This window comes from Silurus meridionalis, chromosome 4, assembly GCF_014805685.1.
Source record: "Silurus meridionalis isolate SWU-2019-XX chromosome 4, ASM1480568v1, whole genome shotgun sequence".
NCBI classification, from domain to species: domain Eukaryota; kingdom Metazoa; phylum Chordata; class Actinopteri; order Siluriformes; family Siluridae; genus Silurus; species Silurus meridionalis.
Window position 1 is genome coordinate 16,425,708 of NC_060887.1, and position 25,772 is coordinate 16,451,479.

General features: G+C 38.7%; 1 protein-coding gene across 1 annotated transcript in view; it reads left to right on the forward strand.

Annotated features, from left to right (window-relative positions):
• Positions 1–25,772, forward strand: part of col14a1a (collagen, type XIV, alpha 1a) — a 91,820-nt gene that overhangs the window by 15,547 nt on the left and 50,501 nt on the right. The window contains 15 exon segments of the mRNA XM_046846347.1: positions 13,393–13,548; positions 13,663–13,782; positions 13,869–14,033; positions 15,002–15,050; positions 15,052–15,161; positions 15,735–15,892; positions 16,637–16,766; positions 17,026–17,168; positions 17,887–18,016; positions 18,253–18,392; positions 19,282–19,408; positions 19,965–20,104; positions 21,774–21,906; positions 22,314–22,358; positions 22,810–22,952. Of these exon segments, the coding sequence (XP_046702303.1) occupies positions 13,393–13,548; positions 13,663–13,782; positions 13,869–14,033; positions 15,002–15,050; positions 15,052–15,161; positions 15,735–15,892; positions 16,637–16,766; positions 17,026–17,168; positions 17,887–18,016; positions 18,253–18,392; positions 19,282–19,408; positions 19,965–20,104; positions 21,774–21,906; positions 22,314–22,358; positions 22,810–22,952 (1,889 nt within the window).

The window sequence follows — 25,772 nt, forward strand, 5'->3', positions numbered from 1 at the left end:
CAAGTGGAAAGGGAGTACGGCCAGGAACATTGGAAGTGGGTTTAAATTGTTCTATCATGGTGAGGATGGAAGGAGAAATGGTGTAGGGGTGATCCTGAAGGAAAGGTTTAGTAAGTGTGTAGTGGAGGTGAAGAGAGTTTCTGATAGAGTGATGAACGTGAAGCTGGAAGTTGAAGGGGTGAGGATAAATGTTACCAGTGCTTATGCTCCACAAGTGGGTTGTAAGATGAAGCAGAAGGAAAAATTCTTAAGTGAGTTGGATGAACTCGTAGAAGGTGCACCTAGGAAAGAATTATTGGTGAATGGTTCAGATTTAAATGGGCATGTAGATGCAGAGGTGATGAGGAGGTGATGGGTAGGTATGGTTTTAAGAAGAGGAATGTGAAAGGGAAGATGGTGGTAGATTTTGCTAAAAGGATGAAAATAGCAGTGGTAAATACTCATTTTAAGAAGAAGGAGGATCATAGGGTGACGTATAAGAGTGGAGGAAGGTGCACACAAGTGGACTATGTTCTATGTAGGAGATGCAACCTGAAGGAGATTGGAGACTGTAAGGTGTTGGCAGGGGACAGTGTAGCTAGACAGCATCAGATGGTGGTCTGTAGGATGGTTTTGGAGGTGAAGAAGAAGAGGAGGAGAGTAAGGACTGAAAGAAGAAGAAGAAGAAGAAGATGGTGGAAACTGAAGTAGGAAGACTGTAGTGTGAGGTTCAGGGACGAGGTCAGACAGGGGCTCGGTGGTGGTGAAAAGGTGCTGGATGATTGGGCAACTACTGCAGAAGTGATAAGGGAGACATCTAGAAAGGTACTTGGTGTGACATCTGGAAATAGAAAGAAAGACAAATAGACGTGGTGGTGGAATGAGGAAGGAGAGTATAAGGAGAAGAAGGTTGGCGAAACAGAATTGGAAGCAACAGTGTAATGAAAAAAGTAGGCAGGAGTACAAGGAAATGTGGCAGCAGGTAAAGAGGGATGTGGCGAAAGCCAAGGAAAAGTCATATGAGAAGCTTTATGAGAAGTTGGACACTAAGGAAGGAGAAAAGGATTTGTACAGATTGGCCAGGCAGAGGGACTGAGCTGGGAAGGATGTGCTGCAAGTTAGAGCAATAAAGGATGGAGATGGAAAGAGATGGAAATGTGTTGATTAGTGAGGAGAGTGTGTTGAGAAGATGGAGGAAGTATTTTGAGCAGCTGATGAACGAGGAAAAAGAGAAAGAAAAGGTTGGATGATGTGGAGATGGTGAAGCAGGAAGTGGATAGGATTAGTAAGGAGGAAGTGAGAGCAGTGATTAAAAGGATGAAGAGTGGAAAGTTGGTTGGACCAGATGACATACCGGTAGAAGCATGGAGATGTTTAGAAGAGATGGGAGTGGAGTTTTTAACCAGATTGTTTAATAAGATTTTGGAAGGTAAGGATGCCTGAGGAATGGAGAAAGAGTGTGCTGGAACTGATCTTTAAGAATAAGGGAGATGTGCAGACCTGCAGTAGTGAGTAGTGAGTAGTGAGAGTAGGGAGCAGGTTGAGAAGAGCCTGAAGAGGTGGAGATATGCGCTGGAGAGAAGGGGAATGAAAATCAGTAGGAGTAAGACAGAGTACATGTGTGTGAATGAGAGGGAGGGCAGTGGAGTGGTGCAGTTGCAGGGAGAAGAGGTGGTGAACCTGGAAGAGTTTAGGTACCTGGGGTCAACAGTGCAAAGTAATGGAGAGTGTGTTAGAGAAGTGAAGAAAAGAGTGCAGGCAGGGTGGAGTGGGTGGAGAAGAGTGACAGCAGGAGTGATTTGTGATAGAAGAGTATCTGCGCGAGTGAAAGGGAAAGTTTATAGGACTGTGGTGAGACCTGCGATGTTGTATAGTTTAGGAACAGTGGCATTGAGTAAAAGACAGGAGGTGGAGCTGGAGGTAGCAGAGCTGAAGATGTTGAGGTTTTCGTTTTCGAGAGACAAGGATGGTCATGATTATAAATTAGTTTATTAGAGGGACAGCGCATGTAGGATGTTTTGAAGACAAGGTGAGGGAGGGGAGATTGAGATGGTTTGGACATGTGCAGAGGAGGGACATGGGGTATATCAGTAGAAGAATGCTGAGGATAGAGCTACCAGGACGGAGGAAAAGAGAAAAGCCAAGGAGGAGGTTTATGGATGTGTTGAGGAAAGACATGCAGGTAGTTGGGTTGAAAGAGGCAGATGTAGATGATCCCCTAAATGGGAAAGCGGACAGAAGAAGAAGATTTTCTTCTCTCTCCTGCATATAAAATTATCTTCCATAAAATGATTTTAAAAATGTCCAAGATTCATCATATAAACTATTCTGCAATTATTTATTTATTTATTTATTTATTTATTTATTTATTTATTTTATTTTATTTTATTTTTTTTGTGGCATGACTGCCATACAAATCCATGTAACTGAACTGTTACCACAAAAACAATAATGAGCACAATAATCTAAACTTGTGATTTGAATTACAGCCTTCGGACTAATCAGAATTAAGCAGCAATTCTTGTATAAATTGCAGTGAATAAATTGAGTAGCAGATTTCGATTTATGGTACATACTAAAATAAGTTTTCCTTTCAAACATTTACAAAGTTCTCAAAGTAGTAATTGGTGTAATGTTTAAAAATTGTTGTTGTTTTTTTACACACTGCTTGTGGGAGTAATCTTCTCAGTAGCGGCAACACAATAAAGGCCTGAGTGTTACATCTGCTGCGCTCTGATTTTAGCTGACACCCAAAGCCGTTTGTTTTCATAGCTGTAGATCTGAAAAAGTAGTGCCTTCTGAACAAATGGCTCCTATCCACTGCTGGAGGCCAGTACCGGGCTAATGGATGACTTAATAAGAGCTCTTAGGTGACACTTCTTACGCATGAAGTCAGTCTGGTAAGGCTGAGGGAGTGCTGGTCAGGAGAGGGAACTGATTTTTTTATACATCCATCAAATCTTTGAAGGAGATCCTGCTCGTAAAAAGGATGTCGCACGGCCACATTAATTTTTTTTCCGCATTATTATTTATTTATGCTTGGCCTCTCCCTGCAGGGAATCATGATATCTTGGGTGGAGTTTTGCATGAGAGCTGTCAGCCAAGTGAAAACCACACTTGTGCATACACACATGTCCTCTCACACAGACAAAATGCAGCGCAAGGACATTGTCTGATTCGCTATGATGTGATGATGAATGTATAATAAGGTTTCTAAAGGACCATCTGGGGAAGACAGGGAATTCTTCTGGCACACATATTTCTTGTGCAGGCATTTCAGGACGAACTGAATGCTACTTATTTAACTCGCTACATTAAATGCTGAAAGAAATGTGTGTCATTGTGATGTTTTTTTTTTTTTTTTAAACGGATTATTACTGAATACAAATATACACATGGACAAAAGTACTGGGACATCTGACCTTTCATTCCATATGTGCTTCTTCTCCAAACTGTTGGCGCACTATTGTTTAGGACGTCTTTAGATGCGCTATAATACAGTTTTGCTTTCACTTGAACTTAAAAACCCAAACCTGTTCCAGCATGGCAATGCCCATGTGTACAAAGCGAGCTCCATAAAGATATGGTTTACATGGGTTGAAAAGGAAGTTCTTGATCAGCCTGCTATAAAGCTCTGATCTCATCCTTACTGAACACCTTTGGGATGAACGTGAACACTGACTGCACCCCAGGCCTCCTCACTTCACCTACATCAGTACCTGACTTTACTGACACCCTCGTGGCTGATGAACACAAATGTACCCCAAACACATTACAAAGTCTAGTAAAAACATCTTTCCAGAAGAGTGGAGGAAATTATAAGAGTAAATTGGGACTAAATGTTGAATGCGATGCTCAAAAAGCACATACCGTACTTATGACCAGATGTCTGTAAACTTTTGGCAATATAGTGTATTAATCAGATTGAACAGGCTGAACAAACACAAGTACAGATAATCATAGGATGTGGTATGTGTTTATCAGGTCACTATGGATACATATTCTTTGTAGCTGCCTGATCTGGGTTGCAATGGTTGATATTTTTGTTTAGCTTTTAATAGATGTACGTTTGTTAGAAAATATAGAGGATGGATGCAAATTAAATGTTTCGGGTGATGTAGCTGAGGTTGAGGAACTGTTAGGGTCAGAATGTGATGACTTGAAAATCGATTTAGACTGTAATTAATATAAATAGTTTGCTACAATGGCTTAGGGCTATAATCGTCATAAACTGTTTTGCATTCAACTGCCCATCAGTAAATTTCAGCTATTATAGAAATATAACGAATGGATAGACAATAGACACCCAAATGACCATGTGTCCCCTTCTGAGTCTGGGTTTCTTCCTCATACATCTAAATGAGTTGCCTCTATTGCCACTGGTTTGCTCATCAGGGATGAACACATATAGGGAGACATTTATGACCCTAAAATGGATCACCTCCTTCTATTGTTTTTTTTTTTTTTCTTTTGGGGGGATAAAAGTTGATCAACAAATAATCTTAGATTGAATATTGGATGCTGACACTGTTGGCATTTGTCTGTTTTTTGTTCTCCCACTAGAAAGTAAAGCCCTTCTGGTTTAGCTCACACCCACTTCGGGTTTCAGTTGGAATACAGATAAGAAAACCGAATGGAAATAGAGACACGACAGAGCAATGATCAAATAGAGATACAGACAGAATCATTGCATTGCTCAATTATTCTTTAGGTAAAGCTACATTTCTGCACAGTTCATTGCTGTATAAGGCAGATTTAACACAAACCATTATACAGTGACATGAAATGCAGCAGAATGCTTATTGATGCTGCTCATTATTCTGCTGGGGTAACCATAGCATAAATTACGTCTATCTCTCTCTCTCTCTCTCTCTCTCTCTCTCTCTCTCTCTCTCTCTCTCTCTCTCTTCTCTCTCTCTCACAGATGCACAAACATATACACACACAGAAATAGAGAGAGAGAGAGAGAGAGAGAGAGAGAGAGAGAGAGAGAGAGAGAGAAATGTGCTTACTGCATAGAAATTTTCTGGCAACAAATAGCTGGCGCTCTAAAACACTGCAGGCACTTTGGGACACTTTGCTGCCCTTGACCTTCACAAGAAGGACCTGCACCACCTCTAATAGTGGTAGAACTCTAATTCACGAGTACTTAGCATGACTAGTTCACCAATCACCACAGCGTGCAGTGGTTAGTCAGGACACCTGACTCATATATTCAACACTACTATATTCACTTCCATAGCCCAGGTTTCTAATCTTAAAATCCAGAAAAACAATTGGATTATATTATTGGTCAGACCTGTAATGAATCTTAGTCTGCAGGTATCATAATAATAAAACGATTAACCTCAGGATCGGTTTGGCACAGTTCAGGGAAGTGCAGCTGATGCTTTGGTACGACACTCTTTTGTACTGTCTACATGCAGAGGCGGAAAATATGTGCTACTTAATTGTAATGAGCAATTCATGACTATTTACTTATTAATAAATTACTAAAATAGTTAACACATTGCACTTTATGAAAGTACTTACTTGTGCTGACTAAATCAGTATTGTTTATTGGTATTTATACTTTACTCAAGTGTTATTGAAACGGAATATGTGTTCTCTTGAGGAAACTTCCTTTAATTTATTTAGACCTTCAAAGTTCACCTTAAATGTCTCGAAGGTCTTTTCTTCTCTCAATGACTCTACACTATCAACTAAACAAGCTCTCATGCATTTAAATGACATTTAAGTTCAAGGTATCTAATCAGCTTCATTGTTATTGGGAATTGTAAACATTGCAGCCACTGTTGAAAGTGGATATGACAAAGGCAAAATCAAATTCATTACTTTATCTGGCTGTATTTAAATAACCTGAGTGAAAACATTTGCTAGCGCTACCTAATGGTAGAGCGGCCTGTAATGCATGATGGTGGAGCACACTGTTAGTGTGTACATTTTACCTAAAAAGTTTAATTTATTGTATAAATGTTATCAAAGGACAATATAAACAAATGTGGAACCTCAAGGGTTCCAAGAGAGTGTTAAGAAAATGTACAGATTAGTATTGTTTTTATTTTAGAGTATTTAGGAGCACACTCTGACTAGGCTCAATGCTGGAACTACTTCAACACTTCACCTTCACAAAACGAGGAGCATCAGATTGCTGACAATAATGATTATGCATGCTGGGCAGAACTGAATAATTGGTTCTGTTGTTTTTCTTTATGCATAAAGCACTGTAAATTCAATTCCATCCTACCCTTTGAGGAGACGCCATTTGTAGTCCGGTACTGTCTGTGTTTTAATAGACAGCTTGACTAAAAACGTTCCTGAATTATTTACTGAATAGTTTGTATTGTTTGAAAGAAGGATGCGTGTCTGAAGGATTAGCTGTCTGAAAAGAATAATGCATGAAAAGTATTCTCAGAGTGGGAATTTAATTTGACTGATAAAAAGCCTGCTGCTGAGGGTTAAAAGTGTTCTGACTCGCAGTAATCACAAACCTGTTTCTCATTGCGGGTGCAAAGAGTTCTTTAATACCTAGACGGTCTATTGTGCAGCCGAGAAGTTTGGGGAATTCGAGGTGACATGTGCAATGTGTCTTCTGGTCTGTGTGCACTCCCGTACAGACTCGTGTAAGACAATCCCATCAGGCCAGACACAGGCAGCGTCTGTGCTTCTATAAAAATCAGACACCGCATAAAAAATACAAAACGCTCTATTTCTTTTGCATTATGAAAGAAATATGAGTAGGAAAGCAGCTTTGAAATGCCATGAACATTATTAGCAAGTCTTCCACATGATTATAAAGTAGCCATACTGTAAATGTGGCCTGGGGTTTGGTTAGTCTGTCTGGAGTAGTCTCATCTGATGACTTTTTAGTGCATACAAAAAATTGAAGGGGATGTAGCACTTGGGCTGGGTGTTGATTTTAGATTTGCATTTAACTCTGTGCATTCAGTGCAGGCAGGGCAGTGCATGAGCTTCCTGTGGAGCATTTCGCATTTCATTCTGAGCTAGCTGTGCGAGCAAGATGCCAATTCATCAACGTTCAGCAGAGATCACCTGTTGTTTCAAATATAGCTGAGTGTTGCTTCAGCCTAACACTCAGGATCATGTGAAAGATGCAGCTTCGCTTGATGATCATCTGTGTAGCTAGAAATCGCTGAAAACTAGCTACCGTGCCTTAGATTTACATGTAGAACAATCTATTTAGACACATCCTGATACAACCTGTACTTCTGATTGACCTCTCCTACAAAGGCACTCGCTTGGGTATTTATAAATACTTACAGTAAATGTTCATTTATATTACCAGTATTATATGAATATAATATTAATTTAATAACAATTATTATTGTTTTAATCTATTCATATTACCGTAATTTCCGGACTATTAAGCGCACCCACTATATAAGCACTGAATTTGACAAAGATTTTTATTTTGAACATAAATAAGCCGCAGGTTCCTACATTGAAACTAATGAACTTTACACAGGCTTTACCGAAAGACAGTGTCTGTTACACGTTTTGTATCTAAACAGTAGCCTACCAGAAAGTCATTGTTCACTGTCTTCCTCCTTCCTTTCACAACTATTTCTCTCGAGAGTTTATCTTTTGGCATCGTCGTGCGTTTAAAAATCACCATCGGTGAAACTTTTCTCCCGATGCCGTGCAGCTCAGAACACAGGTGAAGTGCGTGGCCCGATTCAGTCGGATCGCGATTTAATATAAAGAGTTTCATTGGTTCACCTGAACCTGTTCGACAATTTCATTGGTCTAATGTTATGGGGCTCAGTTTTTTTGGCTTGAAGTTTGTGAAACCGGGAAAAATCCATAAATTAGCCGCTTCGTTGTTTAAGCCGCGAGGTTCAAAGCGTGGGAAAAATAGTCCGGAAAATACGGTAGCTTAATATAATAATAATAAGTATTTCATTATATTAATATGAATGATATTTTTTGTTTTTATAATACAACGCATCATTGTGAAAATTTACTGAAACCCCATGAAGTTAGACACCAAGTCTAACTTTAATTATTTTAGAGTTACTTCTATGAACTTTATTGTAAGTTTAATTATATTTTGTGGTTAATAGAGGTTAATGGATCACAGTTCATTTTTTATATACAGAACATTACTTACTGCCTTCTCTTTTCATCACTGCTGATGGCCAAAAGTCATACAAAGTACTTTTTTTTCTAAATCAGCAGTCATTCTAGGACAGATGACTCGTTATCCACTTGTCTGTTAATGCAAGCAGTTTGGACTGAATGGACTGATTAAGTAATGTCAGATCTTCTGAACAAAGCTGGTCTTTCTCTGTTCTCCACATTGCCTGGTTGTCGGCGGTGGAGCGAAACAGCCCATAGCAACGGAGTTAGACAAGGAGTGGCTGTGGTCTACATTCTTTTGGATAATAGAGAAGTCGGGAAAAACAGGGGGAAAAAAAAGACTGATTTGAGGTCTTTGCTTGAGCAGTGAGGGTGCTGAGTGGCCCGAATGGCTGAATGGTATTTAAATATTGCGTTTGGAATGTTTTTTTCTGGTCCTGCTTTCAGCTTGAGTCTCTCGCTCTGCTCACTCTCTCTCACTCTGTAGTGACACACAGTTTTAACCAAGAAAAAAACGATAAAGGGATCCTCAAGTTTCTTGCCTATGTTGTATAAGCAAAAAAAATCTGGCAAGAATAAGCGCTAAAATCGGAACATCTGATTATATTATATTTGATTTTAGATAAAATGTTCATAAATATTTATACAGTGCTGCACAAATAGTTTTACTTCCCTATCACTGATATATAACGGCTGAGCAGAAACGAGCTTGAAGCCGATCGATCAATGTTTTTCCAGGCACTTTTATCCTCAAGTGAATTTTTGCTTTCATCGTATAGATTTCACTTGTACACGTGGTCCAGTAATATTATAAGACTGGCTTCATTCAGAGAAAGTGGTTATAACTCCATTTTTACATCATTAACTTTTTTTTAAGAATGTCTGCATGCCAATAAAAGTTCATATAACTATGTGGCTAAAACCCAAAGTGTATTATGTCTAGGCTGAAAGGGCATGTTCTTGCTTCACTGCGACCATTAATCATATATTAATCATTAGTGCAAATTCAGGCTCTGTAGACTGTAATGAATTCATCGCGTTCAGTAGCACGTCCACTGCCCCGGAATGGCAATATACACATTAAAAAAGTTAGTGCGCTACTTAACAGATGGTCATGTTACATAAATTACCGGGGCTTCTGCTGTGCATGATGTGACCTCATATCATCCTGTCGAAATGTTTTGATATTTATTACTGACCTCACTATGGAGTAATTGGAACTAAAACATTAGTCAAATGGCAATTTGTTTTTTTCTTTTTTTTTCTCTCTTTTTTTTATCACCTCAATCATCAAGGTTATTTTGGACCATTTCCTGAAGATTTTGTTTGTGTGTGTTTGTAAAGTCTTTCATCTGATCAAGATTTCTCAATCCAAATGGAGCTGTCCTTTTTCATGATGCTTTCCCTTTGCCCTCACATCACCGATACATGGGCTCAGGCAGCTATACATGGGCTCAGGCAGCTATTAGGAGCCACGTCTCTCTCTGTCCTTCTGATCTTAGACAGCACAATGCCTTTCAATTGGCCACAAGGCAAGAAGGCCAAGGGTGCTTGCGTCTAGGCTGAAGTGCCCTGAAATTAGGCATTTCCTTTTCCTTTGTTCTTGCCTAAGGTGCACATTATTCCTCAAGGGTTTTCACACTAGCAACATTTCGTTTGTAAGCGAGCTCCAGGGTGGCTTGATTGCGGCGGGAAAACAATTCAACTCTCAATCGACCTGACTGCTGGAAATTAATCCAACTTGCCACTTGTATATTTGTACACCAAAAAAAATAAATACATCAGTGGATCAGGACATACACTATATGAATGAAAGGTTGTGGACAACTGAACGCTTTTTGAACATCCCATTCCACATTTAGACACATTTTCTGTTCTGATAACCTCCACTTCCTTCTGGGAAGACTAGATTTTGGAGTGTGCAGGCAGCATTCCAGTTCATCCCACAAGTGTTCAGTAGTATACTGTACTGTATATTCAATGTTGCTTCAACCCAGATTGTATATTTATTGAATATTTGACTTTACTGTGGTTTAATTAATATTATTTTGTAAGCACTCACCAAACTATAAAAAAACAAAAGCATTTAAAAACAAAAGGCTTATAAGTGCATCTACCCATTGAGTGTTACTAATGGTTGGAACCATTTAAGCTTCTACTGCTTAAGCAATAATAATAAACATTTAGAATAAACATTGATTTCTCTATTCTGAAGTAATTCCCTTAAGCTCTCTTGTATGAAAGAAATAACTACAATATATTTAAACTCGATGCTTAAGCTTCTTTATGAGAATAATTTTTAATCTTCCTTAAAATACGCTTAGTTACATTAAGTATTAATTTGTGTATGACATTTCCACACCTTTCTGGAATTAATCTCTCTCTAATATAAATTTCAGTTTATTATTGTGTGCAGGCAATTTTTTATTTATATATATATTTTTTGCACTGTAGATATGAGCTGCTAAAACTGGCACAAACTGAGACAGCCATGCAATGCCTTCTGGATATTTGGACTGACAAACAAAAGGAGAAAATAGATGCCGGATATGAAACACATGCCCTTAGCCTTCTTTTTTTTTTACATTTTCGGTTTTTCTTTAATTGTGTGCTTTGTGAAACCAAACCAAATAACTGTATTGCTTTTAACTCCTGATTCAGACTCAGCAAAATGACTGTTAGGTGTAAAAGTGGCCTGGGTTTATTTTCAGCTTCTAGGGTATTATTATCTTTTGCTCTGCTTCCTTTTTTCCTGGACCCCTCTTCAACAGGCATTGCCAGCAGAGACATAACTGAGTTACAGCCTTTACTATTGGACGCCAGCAAAGCAGATGAATAGTCCAGACACATGGGCCTCAGTGGAATAAGGCAAACTAACATATTCACATAGGCATCTTTACACAGTCTGAATGTCCTCATTTAATGTCTTAATGCCACACTGAATCAGTGGAGATGATTGTATGTTAAGCTTTAAGCTTGTATGTGAAAATGTCATTGGAGAATAAAAGGAATTTAATAAATGAAGATGTGTATGTATAGAATATCTTATTGCTTATCTTGCATGTATTTGTTTGTGTTGAATTTCATGATATCTCACCTGCTTGTTTTTTTTTCTCCTTCCAGCTTGCATGTTTGTGCCAGTGCGCTAAAGGAAACCTCAGGCCATGTACCCAAGAGCATCGATGCACTATTACCAATACTCCGCTCTGATCACATGACCTCAGGCTTCTAAGACAGAAACGTTCTCTGTTGCCGAGTCTCTGAAGAGAAGCTCTCAGGGATTAGAGCGAAATCAATTCAGCTGGATCAGTGATGATCCTGATACGTTCTCACCACTGGTTCCCATCAGCATAATCAGGCTCATGCTCAAGCTCGCTGATAAGGCAGAACAGCCTTGTGGTTCATCACCATCTTAATAAGTGGATCTCTCGCTGTGTATTTAATGACCATCTTGCTCAGGACGCTCATTCTTGCGAGTTGTCTTGATTTGCTCTTGCAGCTTTGTGACAGGTAGCAGCCGAAGGTGTAATGGTCCGCAGCTGCATAGTGTAATTCCACAGGTTATACCACACCTGTTTGGTAATAGAAATAGGAGATACAGAACTTAATAATTTAAAAAAATGGGCTAGAGAATGAGCTTCTATTGCACTTACACACACAAGTGATTTGCTAACTCTTGCGCTGCATCTCAAAGGTGCTGAATTTAGCATTTTCACTTTCATGTAATGTATTTTGGCACAGTCAGAATACCTGACATATTAACCTTCTCAGAGCATCAACACTTATTCATAGGCACTTTGAGGAAATGCAAGATGTAAATCACCAAAAGGAAATGTTAGCCGTTTTAATGAACGGTAAATTTCAAGAAAATGGCTATTTTTTATTTTTAAGTAGGTGTTCTATAATTTTGGCTATAATTCTATAATATTTGGATTTTAATAACAGTTTATTATTGGAAGATCTGCTTGTATCCAACTCATATATTTTTGATAAAAATGATGACACGTTGTATAAGGGAACAAAAATCATCAAAAGAATCTGGAAATGTTCTTAAAATAATGAATGTATGAAAGGGTTTCTATTCAAATCTACATAGTTTATTGATCACAGCTCATTCATGCTAATTACCACTTTTTGAGTAAACAACTATATCAAATAATCTTGCTATTTGACAAATCTATGCTGATATTCGGTTGATTTGCTCAGTTTTGGTGTGAACCTTTTACGCTCAATGAGGATGTTAATGATGATGATTGAACATAGTTTTTCTTTATTTTTTTTTAAACCTGGCAACCCTAGTTAATAATATTATAATATTAGCTTTATTGGAAACACAGTAACCAAAAATGTACGTCTAAAGCAGTCCAAACAAGCTGCTCGTCTGCATGCTGGATCACTTTGACCTGCATATTGACAGGTTTCACTATAAATTCACTAGATATCAGCTTATAGTATTAGTCAACCGTGATAAGATTTTTTTTTTAATTTGAGGTAATTAATGCCATTCAGTCTTCTGAATGACATTATATTCATGGGTTAGTGCTGCGAATCAATTAATATGTCAATAAAAATGTTGATAATACAATGCAATTTATTAACAGCTACACTTTTATTATGCATGAGCCTAACAAAATGTGAGGCCACTGCTCCATATAGATTCCTACCAGACATGAAGGAGATACAGAGAAATAGCTAAGTATTATAGTGTGGGGCTTCAAGAGCATGTTTTACTAGGCATAACTGGCTAAAAGATGAATACAGCTCACTCTTATGCCCTTGTGTGTTTTTGCAATTTCTCGATTTACTGCCTTCAGTGGGAGCGCCTCCATTACTGCTCATGTTAAAAATGTGTTTGTTTATAACCCGCTGGTGCTGAACTCTGGTGAGGTTTACTAGGGAGAAGCACTGCTCATGCGCGTACATCGAAAGAATGAAAGGTGCAATCTATCACTTTTTTAAAGATTCATGTGTTGTTGCTTGAGTGGAGCCCAGAGCAAATCCTCTGCAGTGTTAGAACATGTCAGATGACAGTATGTTTGACTTGCGTTTTATTATACACACAAATCATACTGTTGTGTCGTTCTCCATGTGTTATGTTACTGGAAGTGATTTAATACACATTTACTTTCCAATTTGTGAGCAGTTCCTTTGTACTGTTTTTTTTTTTTATAAATTTTTTTATTGAGGAATGAAATCTGCACTTGCGCATCTCCATTTATATAGCCCTATGTGTGTGTTAATGTCTGAGTGTTTTGCGATATCAATGTGAATGAATCTTGTCTTGCTCTCTGTTTCTCTTTCATCACTCTGCAGCGGATCAGTTTGTGTGCACCACAGCTGCGATTGCTGATATCGTCTTCCTGGTAGATGGCTCGTGGAGCATCGGCAGGCTCAACTTTCGTCTGGTGCGCGCATTCCTGGAGAACCTGGTTAATGCTTTCGATGTGGGAATTGATAAAACCCGTATCGGTATGCTGTTTTTTGCTCTCCTTTTTTCCTGCCTGTTTAGCATATGTTTGTTTGTGTAATAGTAAGTTGTAAATAGTAAGTTATTAAAAGTCATGTCATGTTTTGAATGTTTAGGCCTGGCCCAGTACAGTGGAGATCCCAGGACTGAGTGGCACCTCAATGCATTTGCCACTAAAGAGTCTGTCATTGATGCTGTCAAAAACCTGCCGTACAAAGGAGGAAACACACTCACAGGTAGCATACGCGCAGTGTTCGAGCAGAGAAAGCATATGATAGACATTCTGGGTGTTTTGCCATTTTTAAATGTTGTGTGTCTACAGGTTTGGCCCTTACATACATTCTGAAGAACAGCTTCAAACCAGAATCAGGTTCTCGAAGCAGCGTTCCGAAAATCGGGATCCTGATCACTGATGGTAAATCACAGGACGCTGTAGACGTTCCTGCCCAGAACTTAAAAGATGCCGGGGTTGAGCTCTTTGCCATTGGTGAGTGCTGATTCTTCAAAGGGCTTTGTGTCATAAAAATAGGGTTGCAAAATTCCAGGAATTTTCAAGATTGGAAACGTTCCATGGTAATTAAGGGGAATATATGGAAATTGATGGGATTTCATGGGAATAACCTAGGAATTTACAAAATTGCAGGTTAGCCCATAACAGGAAACTTAAAGAAAAAACTTTATTTCGGCTTCTCCCATTAGGGGTCGCCACAGCGGATCATCCGCATGTTTAATTTGGCACATGTTTTTACGCTGGATGCCCTTCCTAACGCAACCCTCCCCATTTATCCGGGCTTGGGACCGGCACTAAGAGTGGCTGGGGTTGGTTCCCTGACAGCTGTTTTCAACATGGATTACTTCCAAAATTTCCTCGGATGAAGTTTCCATTGAAAACTTCCACTCTTTTGCAACCCTACATACAAATACTATAATGTTTGTAAAACACAGACTGTAGAAGGTTTAAAGGCTAGAAATATGATGAAGGTCATTTAAGTCAATTCAACCACTGCACAGATCGGAATCTGATTGCTCAGAAGGTGTTGATTAATTAAGTGCTTTGTAAGAGCCAAAGGTGAAGCTGCTGGTTTATATTTTTAGATATAAAAAAAAAATTTTTGTTTTAAAGATTTAAGCTGCATTTTTATTGTTGTTTTATCTTCAAGAAGAACAACTGTTCTTATGTCATGACTGTTTCATGGCATTTAATGTTAGTATAATAGATAAAAAAAAGTAGTATTCTTTTATTAAAAAGGCATTACTGATAAATTGCAATGGCAAAGAAGAATAAAACCTAGTTATATTTGCTCCATCATGTTTTACTCCTTATATATGTATGTGCGAGAAACATACATGTGTCAGAAAATATTTACAGAATGTACCATATGAGCCAAAATGCCTGTGTCTTTATTAATCTGTGTAATTATAACTGTGTGTGTTTGTTGCTCTGAATGTGTATAGGGGTTAAGAACGCAGATGAAAATGAGCTGAAGGTCATTGCCTCTGAGCCACGAGACACACACCTACAACGTGGCCGACTTCGTCATCATGAATTCCATAGTGGAGGGTCTGACCAGGACTGTGTGCGACGGTGTCGAGCAACAAGACAAAGAGATCAAAAGTATGTATTGTTATACAGTCTGTACAGGATTTTAAATGGCTATTGCCATTTTAAACTAGTGGTTACATAGTCAACAGTAGAGGCATGTTTTACAAAAATGGGTATAAAACACTGATTTTATATGAAAATATAGGAGTAAAATTACTGATGGCTCGTAAGAATAATTTGAATAAATGCAAACTAGTTAGTGATGATAAAAAAAGAAGTCTTGCAGAAACAAGTGTATAAAATAATTTGAAATGTTCTGCGTATGGGTGGTCCAAACTCTTTTACGAATGCTGATTCCTGCTAGACTTTATATAAAAAAAGCTTATTAATGTTATTCTCTCCAGGGGAAAGCATCACCAAATATAAACTATAGAGATGGACATTTTTTTCAATCTGTGTCTGTCAGAGAAAAAAGATTAACATCAGTAAATGAAACTAGATCAATTTTCTGTACATGTATTTAATCTCAGGACATTGCATCTCTTATTCCTTTTATGTATTATTTGTGGTTAATGCATTTGTTGCTTAACTGCCCGATTTCTCTCACTGTAATGCCTCTACTGCCATTTCTACTTTGGCTTTCAGGAGATTCAGTCCCTGAAGACACACAAAATTCTCCTCAGGATTTGGTGACGTCTGAAGTGACGGCGAGAAGTTTCCGTGTGTCCTGGACTCAGGGGCCAGGCAGCGTTCTGAAGTATCGTGTGATTTACTATCCCAGCACAGGAGGTCAGCCACAAGAGGTAAGTGTCTAATGACCGCCCGTTTCCCTTTAGACTGTAAATTATATGGTAACAGCAAAGTGCTGCAAAGTAGTTTGTAAATACTTAGACCTCTCTGCTGCCTTTCAGCTGAACTGCAATTACAGTGAGAAGTCTTCCTCTTTCCACCGGTCCAATCACACATGCTTTTATATATTGAGATTATAGCGAGCTCTGTTGCATGACGGATTTAAAAAATATTCTCCGAGCCTAGGCACTCTTTTAAAAATAAGAAACTCTATCCTTAAGTCAGCTGCTTAAACATTCAAGTAGCAGACCAGCTAAACCCCAAAATCCTGCTAACATTCCCATTGTCCCTGGAATGATAAAATCCAGATGATGTCCAGGCAGTTTGTGTGTTCAATTAATTAAAACACAAACAGGCTCATTCCCTGCTTATTCCCTCAGCTTAATGTATTGCTGTTCAGTAAAGCATGTTTGCAAGACAAATGCATAAAAACAAATTACTGTTAAAAAAAAATCCATTGTGAGAAAACAGTTAAATAAGAAGTGTGTAGTGATATACATCGCCATCTAAGATAAGCAGGATACACAGCTATAAGTCTTCTCTGTAACCACCTTCTGCTTCTTACAACATGTTAGTCAGGAGATTGCCTACTGCTGTCTGGTCTGGACATGTGTAAAGCCTTGGAGCTCATGTGTATAAAACCTCTTGATATGAGTTTGGGGAAACGTAAAGCAAAATCAATTTTCATTTAACACTAGGTTGTGGTGGACGGCACAGAGACCACAGCCGTGCTGAAAGGCCTCAGCTCACTGACAGAGTATGAGATCGCTGTGTTTGCTGTGTACACAACCTCGGCCGGTGAGCCTCTCAGGGGCCGTGAGACCACGCGTAAGTCAGAGCACACACAAACATAAAGGAATACATTCTAAACTACACTTTACACTCAGTACCTGTCTAAGGAAACGTTATGCCGTATGGCATCAGATTTTAATCAAACATACTATCTATGCTTGTTTATGCATACCTGACTTCCGTAATACATATTGTAATTACTTTTTAGGTCTTAGAGTGAACTGACTGAAACAAAATGCCGTGACAATTTTTTGTAATGTCTCATTACATGGCAACCGTGCATGTGTGTTTTCAGTGGCTTTGCCTGTGGTCAGTGGTCTGGACCTGGACGATGTGACTCACAGCACCATGCATGCTCGATGGAGGCCTGCAGAAGGGGCTACTGGGTACATGCTACTTTATGCACCGCTAAGCAGTGAAACTATGGATGAGATCGAGGTAAGAGGTTCTGTATGTTTGGGAATCACACCATATTTCAGACCACATTCGTAGCCACATCTAAGCTAGAGATTCGAAATGCATTGATATACTAGTTTTAGACTTGGGTATGATAATCTGCTTATTTACTTGTATTCATGCTCATAACTTCTAATATCCAATTCCGTGTTTCAGTATGTGATGTAAATCTAGTCTCTGTTGCCATGCTAACAGACAGATGACACTGTATTTTTTTTAGCAAGTAATCATGGCTATTAAAGCAAAGCAGACAGCAAACTGTGCTCTGTGAAAATAGCAAAAGGGGGAACTACAGCATTTTCATGTCCACCAGGGAAACATAAACATAGCTAAGTGTAACAGCCATGTCTGATCAATGCTAAGTGGCTTACTCATTTCAGTATCAGCATCATTATCAACAACATGTAGTCAAACCCATATCTGGCCTGGAAAAATAAATAAATAGAGATGTTTGTTTTCTGTAAATCCGCTGTTTTAAGACATATGCAGCCCGAGCCACTTTTATTGACTGTCTCCCTTTCAGAACACTTAAATTAAGCAATCAATAGCTTCACACTTATTGTGATGCATAAAGTGTGCTGAGTCCTTATTGACTAAATGGAGTTTTCATTAATAAACCACTGAGGAGGCAAGTGGATTGAAGCCTTGATAAATGGTTTAAAGATGCCGGTGGTGGACTCCTTTTTTTTGTGTGTTGCAGGTCAAAGTGGCAGACACCGTGACAGACTTTAGGCTGGTGGGTTTAAGCCCGGATACAGACTACACAGTGACAGTGTACGCCATGTTCGGAGATGAAGCCAGCGATCCTGCTACAATGCAGCAGACCACCTGTTAGTGATTTTTACCTCAAACACTCACACGGAGCACTTCAGACTCGCTTTCTGCTCCAAATGTTATACTGAAAGAATACTAAAAGCAATTTTGGATTATATTTTTTACTTTGTTTTGTGGTTTAATAAGTTCACTTGGTGACTCAGTCTGATGCAAGTAAAGTGAATTAAAGCAAAATGGAAAATATTTTTTCCTTTTAGTTGTTGGCATAATCTAATTTTATGTGTATGTCCAGTGTCTCTGAGGCCTCCCCGTAATCTACGTGTCACTGAGGTGGACCACAGCTCAGTGCGACTAAACTGGGATTCGACATCAAGCGCAGTCAAAGGCTATCAGCTAAAGTACGGCAAAAGTAACGGTGCGCAAACTAACGAGGTAGGTTATTATCTATAATGTGCAACCTAATTAGATGTTTATATATAAGATTTCATGATTACTTATGAGTCATCCTGTTTCACAGGACAAGTGAGAGCTGCAATGCTTTTCTGAGTGCCTTTAAAAGTAGTGCTTTTAATATAATATCATATTAGTTTCCATATGTTCATTATCCTTTTCGTAGATTTAAAGTGCTCACTATATATCATGAAGACAGCATTGTCAGTGATGAAACGATACGCAACATTATGTCAATAACAGAATGACAGAGCAAATGTTTTTCAATGTATGTACTGGTAAACTACCAGAAGATGTCCCACCCAGAATGATTGTAGAGAAGATTTTGGTAGAAATACTGTATTTGGATTTAATTGGAATGAACTAGACTTTGATTTTTGTAAATACAGGTACATTGACCAGGCATAACTTTATGGCCACCGATCAGGCAGGACATTATGACCACCATTTTTGACTGACCACTGCAGACTGGGAAACATCCCACAAGAGCTGCAGTTTTGGAGATACCCTGGATTAATTGTCCAACTATCACAATTTGGCCCTTTCCAATCTCCCTCAAATCCTTACGCTTGCCTATTTGTCCTGCTTCTAACACATCGACTTTGTGGACAAAATGTTCACATGCTGCCTAATATATCCCACTCACTAACAGGTGCCATGATAAAGAGATAATTAGTGACATTTAGTCACCAGTCATAATGTAATAATGTTATGCCAGATCTGTGTATAATAGAACATAATGATTTAACTATTTTTGCATCATGTAAATACATTTATGGCATTTATTACACTTTATTACAATTTATTACAATCCAGGCTCTGCATATAAACTGTGTATAAATACTTAATGTTGTTGTATTTTGTAACTCAGGTTGAAACGGGTCCAGTTTCTAACGTGTATCTAAGGAACCTGGACTCTCAAACAGAGTACACCGTGTCTGTGTTTGCTGTGTATGATGGGGATCAGTCAGAACCCCTGAAGGGAGTATTTACCACAAGTAAGAATATTTCATTTAAAGGCTATTCAGAATGCGATAATAAAAGTAATTTTGCTGTATAATTTGAATTGCATGTTCTTCTGGCCCGAGCTCAGATTTGCCCAAAAGCCTTCTCGTTCCCAGATGAAGTACTATTGCTGATAGTCTATTACACTCAGCAAGCATTCATTATCTACAGTCAATGATAGATCTGTACCATCATTTTCACAGGCATTCTGCCAGTGTCATCTCAGTAATCTAATAGCACACAAAAATTTTGTATAGCTTTCTTCTATCTTCAAGAAGTAAGTGCAGCAGCTGTTTCAGCAAGTTTACTCAGGGCTAGAATCGATCAAATAGATGCTAATTTCCAGGTTATGTTCAAGCAAAGAAGAATGCAGATGTCAATGTAATGTGGGCATATTTTGTGGTCTGATATTTTTGGACTGCGTACCAAACTAGTGTACAGTGTGACGTGTAAGGTTTAGAATGTACAGCATATAGTTTATAGCTCTTTTATATAGCTCTCTCGGCTAATAAGACTACATGATTGCTTCTCTATTTTGATGTCACACAGAGCTCGTTCCAGCTCCACGGGCCATTAGAATTGATGAGGTAACACCAAGTAGTTTCCGGGTGAGCTGGACACAGCCAGGGGATGGTGTGGAGCTTTATACACTCTCCTGGAGACCTTCCACAGGAGGAGAGACTAAAGAGGTCAGAAATATTGCGTGCTGTATATTCAAAAACACTTGATAAACAATTGAACGTATACGTGGAGAGGCTGTAAATACCTGCAGAAGCATCGTAATAATCATGAATTTTCAGTTGAGCAGGAGCATTCGGATGAGTTATCAGCGATGCGGTGAGTCACATTCATCGGCGTAAAGTGTTGTTCGGAGCGAAGATAAAATGCCACGCACCTGAAGGTTTCAATATCTGTGACCTTCGCCTGAACATGATCTCCAGGAAATAGTGGCAGTTGGAATTTAATTTTCTCAGCTGCTACAAAATTTTCTTTTGGGACAAATAGCAAAAACACTGCAAGTGAGCCATTTCTCATGAGGTCCAGGAGCATGCTGTTCCTCTGAACACAAATGTGCCATGAATTCCTGACAGATGGAATTAAATAATTGATGAATGGGAGAAAGGACATTTTGAAGAGAACATGTTTTCATAAAAATAACTGTACAGATTTTTAATATCAGGATATTCATTGGGTGCTTGTGTTTTATTTACTATATTAGTTTTTCGGTATGGTAAAGAAACCGAGGTCTTTGTTTCCCCTCATGAACAATTACGGTGAAATTACATAGTTTAAATCTCATCATCAGTACACACCCTGATCAGTCATGTTTGTCTAAATGAGGGTATTTTAGCTCTTTGTTGCAGTACATGGTATAGAATATTATGAATGAGTGTGTGTGTGTGCGTGTGTGTGTGCGTGTGTGCGTGTGTGTGTGTGTGTGTGTGTGTGCAGTAAAATGCATCAGAGGTTTTTATGACTGGCTGGGAGTTGGTGCAGCTGTACTTTACAGATAGCGCTGCAGGTCAATATGTTTACTGAGAGCCGTCGGAGCAGAAAATAATGACACGCCATGAGAATGGGGCTGGAATGGCACAGCAACTCCATGACCCACAGCCCCAGACATATTTTCACAAATCCCCAGTATCACAGTTGATCACTGCTGAAATGTGAAACCAGAATCAAACAATATCAAACAATATTTAGTTTCAGTTCTGTGATCGGTGATTTCTCTGCTTGCATTGGTGGTATACTGTTGCTACTGGATGCCGTTTTTGTCAACTTCGATACACAAACGTCAGGAATGTATTGATACAAAAATAATGTAAAAATCCGAGACAATACAAAGATATGGACGTGTTCAATACGATGCAGTCTCAGAACAACTGTGCATTCAGTTTCCATTTTTATTCGATGAAAACATTTCATCAATAAAACAAAAATCCTCTCACACATATCACGATCCTGTCGGCACATACCAGCATATAATGCTACAAATGGTGTGTATTAGAATGTAACATAAATAAGCATGACTAAACGTTCACTATTAGTGACTCACTAAAGGGGGCATGTCTGTAGCGCACAAATTCTCCCATACTTTTGCAAACCAGTTCGAGACGTAATTTCTGACTTCTGCGCGTCATTTGTCACTACCATTTCTTTCATTTAGATTATTTCAACAGAAAAATGTATTGTTTGGTATGTGTAAGAATCGAAAGCCTCCATTCGAACAATATTCATTTGTTACACCACTTCCTAACAAATATAAAATTGTGTTCAAACTATTCTACGCCTAATACACAGTGTCATGTTTTTCATTCATGCCTGATTTCTACATATCCTTCTGTTTGTGTTTTAAAGGTGGTTATATCAGGCAATATAAATACCTATGTGGTGAATGATCTTTCTCCTCTTACTGAGTATGAAGTGCTGCTGTCTGCTATCTACAGAGATGAGGCTGAGAGCAGCGCTGTGTCTGCACTAGAGATCACATGTAAGATATTGCGCTTATAAAGCACTGTTTACTTATATATAGCTGACATTGGTTTGTCTTAGATGCGGGTGCATTTAAGAACATAAAATATTTTATTATTATTTGAAAACTGGACCAAGATTGGAGGAGATTTTTAACTGTTGTTTATCCAAAATCATTTTTTTTCTTTTTGCTTCATTCAATAATGCTGATGTATATTAATTAGTCTTAATAAGGTGTACTGAATTAGTATTAATCCTTTATTAGTAATTAGTACTAGTTCTCTATATGCAGTGCTGTACTTTGCCTGTATATTGACTTTTGTTAGTGAAGTTAACAGGTCTTGAAGAATTTATTCCATTTCCTGGTGGTTGTCTTTCCAAACCGACTGTCTCTGTTATTTCATTATAAATCTTTTTTCTCTCCAGTGCCTATGCCTGCAACCACGGCCTTCCCCTCTACAGCCCCACCAGGTGAGAGCTGACTGATGTGTGTTTGGTCATGCTGCTGTGCTGTGTGAATCGGACAGTACAGGAAGCTTTTGCTCAGGTCCGCAGGGAGAAAAAGTGAGAGGCAGAGAGCTCTTTGTTCCCAGTTTCTTTGCTGCTTTTTCTCTGACTCGTATCCTGGAGGAGCCAGATGGCACTTGTTTACCGCTCCAGCAGAAACATTGTTTACTGCTCCAGGAGAAAGCACATCGGCACAGCCTGCTAAGTGGCTTAATCATTTGCGCTTCAGAATTGTTTGTGCTTTAATAGTTTATTACATTAGTCTAGTGGCAAGTGGGCAGGTTTCCATTAGCAACGTCTCACAACCCGCTGTTCCTTTTTGTGCATTTGTGACGCCTTTTTGGGTGGAGTTAAATTGAGAACAGTAGCGTGTTGGGGAATAAGAAGTCAGAACTCATTGAGCTGTGTTCTCCAGTGACGCGGCTTGGAGTGAGTAATCTCCTGGTGGACGATGAGACCACGTACAGTCTGCAGGTCAGCTGGGACAATGATGATGCAGATGTTGAGCAGTACAAAGTGACTTATGTCAGCCAGAGAGGAGACCGTGCAGAGGAATCGGTGAGATCTCACATACAAAAACAAACATACAAACACACACAAACATATTCAGACGTTGTATATAGTAAATTTCCTATAAGCATGAATCTGTGCATTATGCACTTCACTGGTTTGGCGATCCATCTACGGTGAATTTTATCACCTCCCAGTGTGGAAGTCTGGGCTTGGACTTAGATCCATATTGATTATGACCAGGATGTTACCAGGACAATGATAAATAAATGCTTGAACATATGAACATACAGTACAGACCAAAAGTTTGGACACACCTTCTTATTCAAAGAGTTTTCTTTATTTTCATGACTATGAAAATTGTAGATTCACACTGAAGGCATCAAAACTATGAATTAACACATGTGGAATTATATATGGAATTATATACATAACAAAAAAGTGTGAAACAACTGAAAAATGTCATATTCTAGGTTCTTCAAAGTAGCCACCTTTTGCTTTGATTACTGCTTTGCACACTCTTGGCATTCTCTTGATGAGCTTCAAGAGGTAGTCACCTGAAATGGTCTTCCAACAGTCTTGAAGGAGTTCCCCGAGAGATGCTTGGCACTTGTTGGCCCTTTTGCCTGCACTCTGCGGTCCAGCTCACCCCTAAACCATCTCGATTGGGTTCAGGTCCGGTGACTGTGGAGGCCAGGGCAGCACCCCATCACTCTCCTTCTTGGGCCCTTGATGCCTTCAGTGTGACTCTACAATTTTCATAGTCATGAAAATAAAGAAAACTCTTTGAATGAGAAGGTGTGTCCAAACTTTTGGTCTGTACTGTACATACATATATATATATATATATACAATGTCAAAAAGGTCAAAAATTCCTGTTCTATTGAGGACATTTGGTTCCCACTAAGACTTTAAATCATGCCTACGCATTCTTAAACCCGAAAACAGTTACAGTACTTGTCAAAACTGTAAAAGGTTTTGTCTGAAAGATGAAACGATACTCTTTTTGCTCCCATCTCACGGACATCTCTGAGGGACTGTTTGACTCTTGTGTTCTGTTGGTTTAAAAAAAAAATCATTAACACAGAAAGAGCGACAGTGCCACCAATAGTATTTCATTGAGGTCCTGTAATGTCAGGATTTTCTTCTCACTCACTGCAAACACACCATAACAAATTTATTACCACTGTGTAGTGTGAAAGTCTCAGAAGTCATCATAACCCTTTAAGCCCACCAGACTTCTCTTCCTCACACTTGTAACTATGTACTAATTCTTTACAGTTTGACTGTAGTCACTGAAAAATTGTATCAATCTGTCTGTTAGTTAGAATGCATATGCACATAGTAGTGCTTTGTCTTGTACTAATATATATATATATATATATATATATATATATATATATATATATATATATATATATATATATATTTCACCCTTTGAGCTGTTTAGACTCTCTTGATTTTAAGTTGCTTTAAGGAATGTTTCTGGCCCTCTGGATATTTTGAACACGTCTGCCTCTTCAGTTATTTCTTAGCTGCAGAATCCTTCTGAGAGGCTGAACAGGTGCTGCAGCCTCGATCATTTTTAAACTACATTGTATTGACATTGATTCGACCTTGACTTGCCATGCTTATAATCAGCCGTGTTTCTATTCATCTAAACCTGAAAATCAGATTTGGCCAAGAGAGAGAATTCATCTGACCCCCTGCTTCTCGCAGGGAAAATTTTACACTATCCTTAAGGAAACAGTTTGAAATTATTTTCAGCTTTGCGCTGGAGTGTGTGTCTTACCATCAACCACACTTGAGTTTTAATTCTCACAGTGAGCCACCGTAGGTCAAGCCGGGAGAAAGATAAAGGAGGCAGGAGCAGGACAAAGGAAATTCCATTATCTCTTCAACTGACATTTAGGTCACTGCCACTGAGATGTGGTGAGAGAGGTAGCTTAAAAAAAAAAAACAAGGAAGAAGAGAAAGAAGACGACCAGAGGATAATACATTCTCCATTGTTCTTGGAGAGGAGTCATATGAGGACATACTCATTTTGAAAGAACTTTGGTAGCGAGTTAGAGAGAACGAGATAAAGAAAGCAACTCTAGTCGTCTGGTTTCAGCACCACAGGTCTGGTGGACAGCTCCACTGGCAGGAGTGTTGCGGGATTGTGTACCTCCAGCAGAGTGGCTGACTGAGTGTACACTTGAGTGTACGCTTCATTGAACATAGCACGTTGTACAGCTGCAATAGAGCTGAAATAGCATTAAGAAATAAAAGTGAGATCATTTTAAAAATGTAAAAGAATTTTACCTTGATCACATCATTAGGATTTGTATTGGCATTTTCCACAAACATGTACAAAGCTTACAAGCACATGCCTCTCTCAGTCTTTAATTAGGCTTGTTTTTTTAATAATTTGTATATACTTTTTTTTTAACCCAAAATAATTCTGGATTTTTAGCAAAACAAGTATTTGGTATGCCACATGTCAATCCTGTCGGTGGAGCATGCAGTATTGCTGTTTCACAGCTCCAGGGTCTTAGTTTTGATCCTGAGCTCTGATCCCACTTTGTATGTTTCCTTATTGTTTTCTGGTTTCCTCTCACTGACTACAAACACTAGATTGCCTATAGGTATAAATGTGTATGTTTGTGTTTGTGGTGCCTTACATTTGAATGGCATCCCATTCACAGTTAATTCTCTCAACATGTGCCCAATGTTTCTTTGATGGGCTCCTCATTCACCTCAGGGTAAATTAATCTGATATATGACTAAGTAATAATGAATATAAACGTTGACTTGTTCATCTCTTTTACTATATACGTTTTCTTCCTTGGTGAGGAATTAATAACAGGTCATGTTAATTTTTTTTAA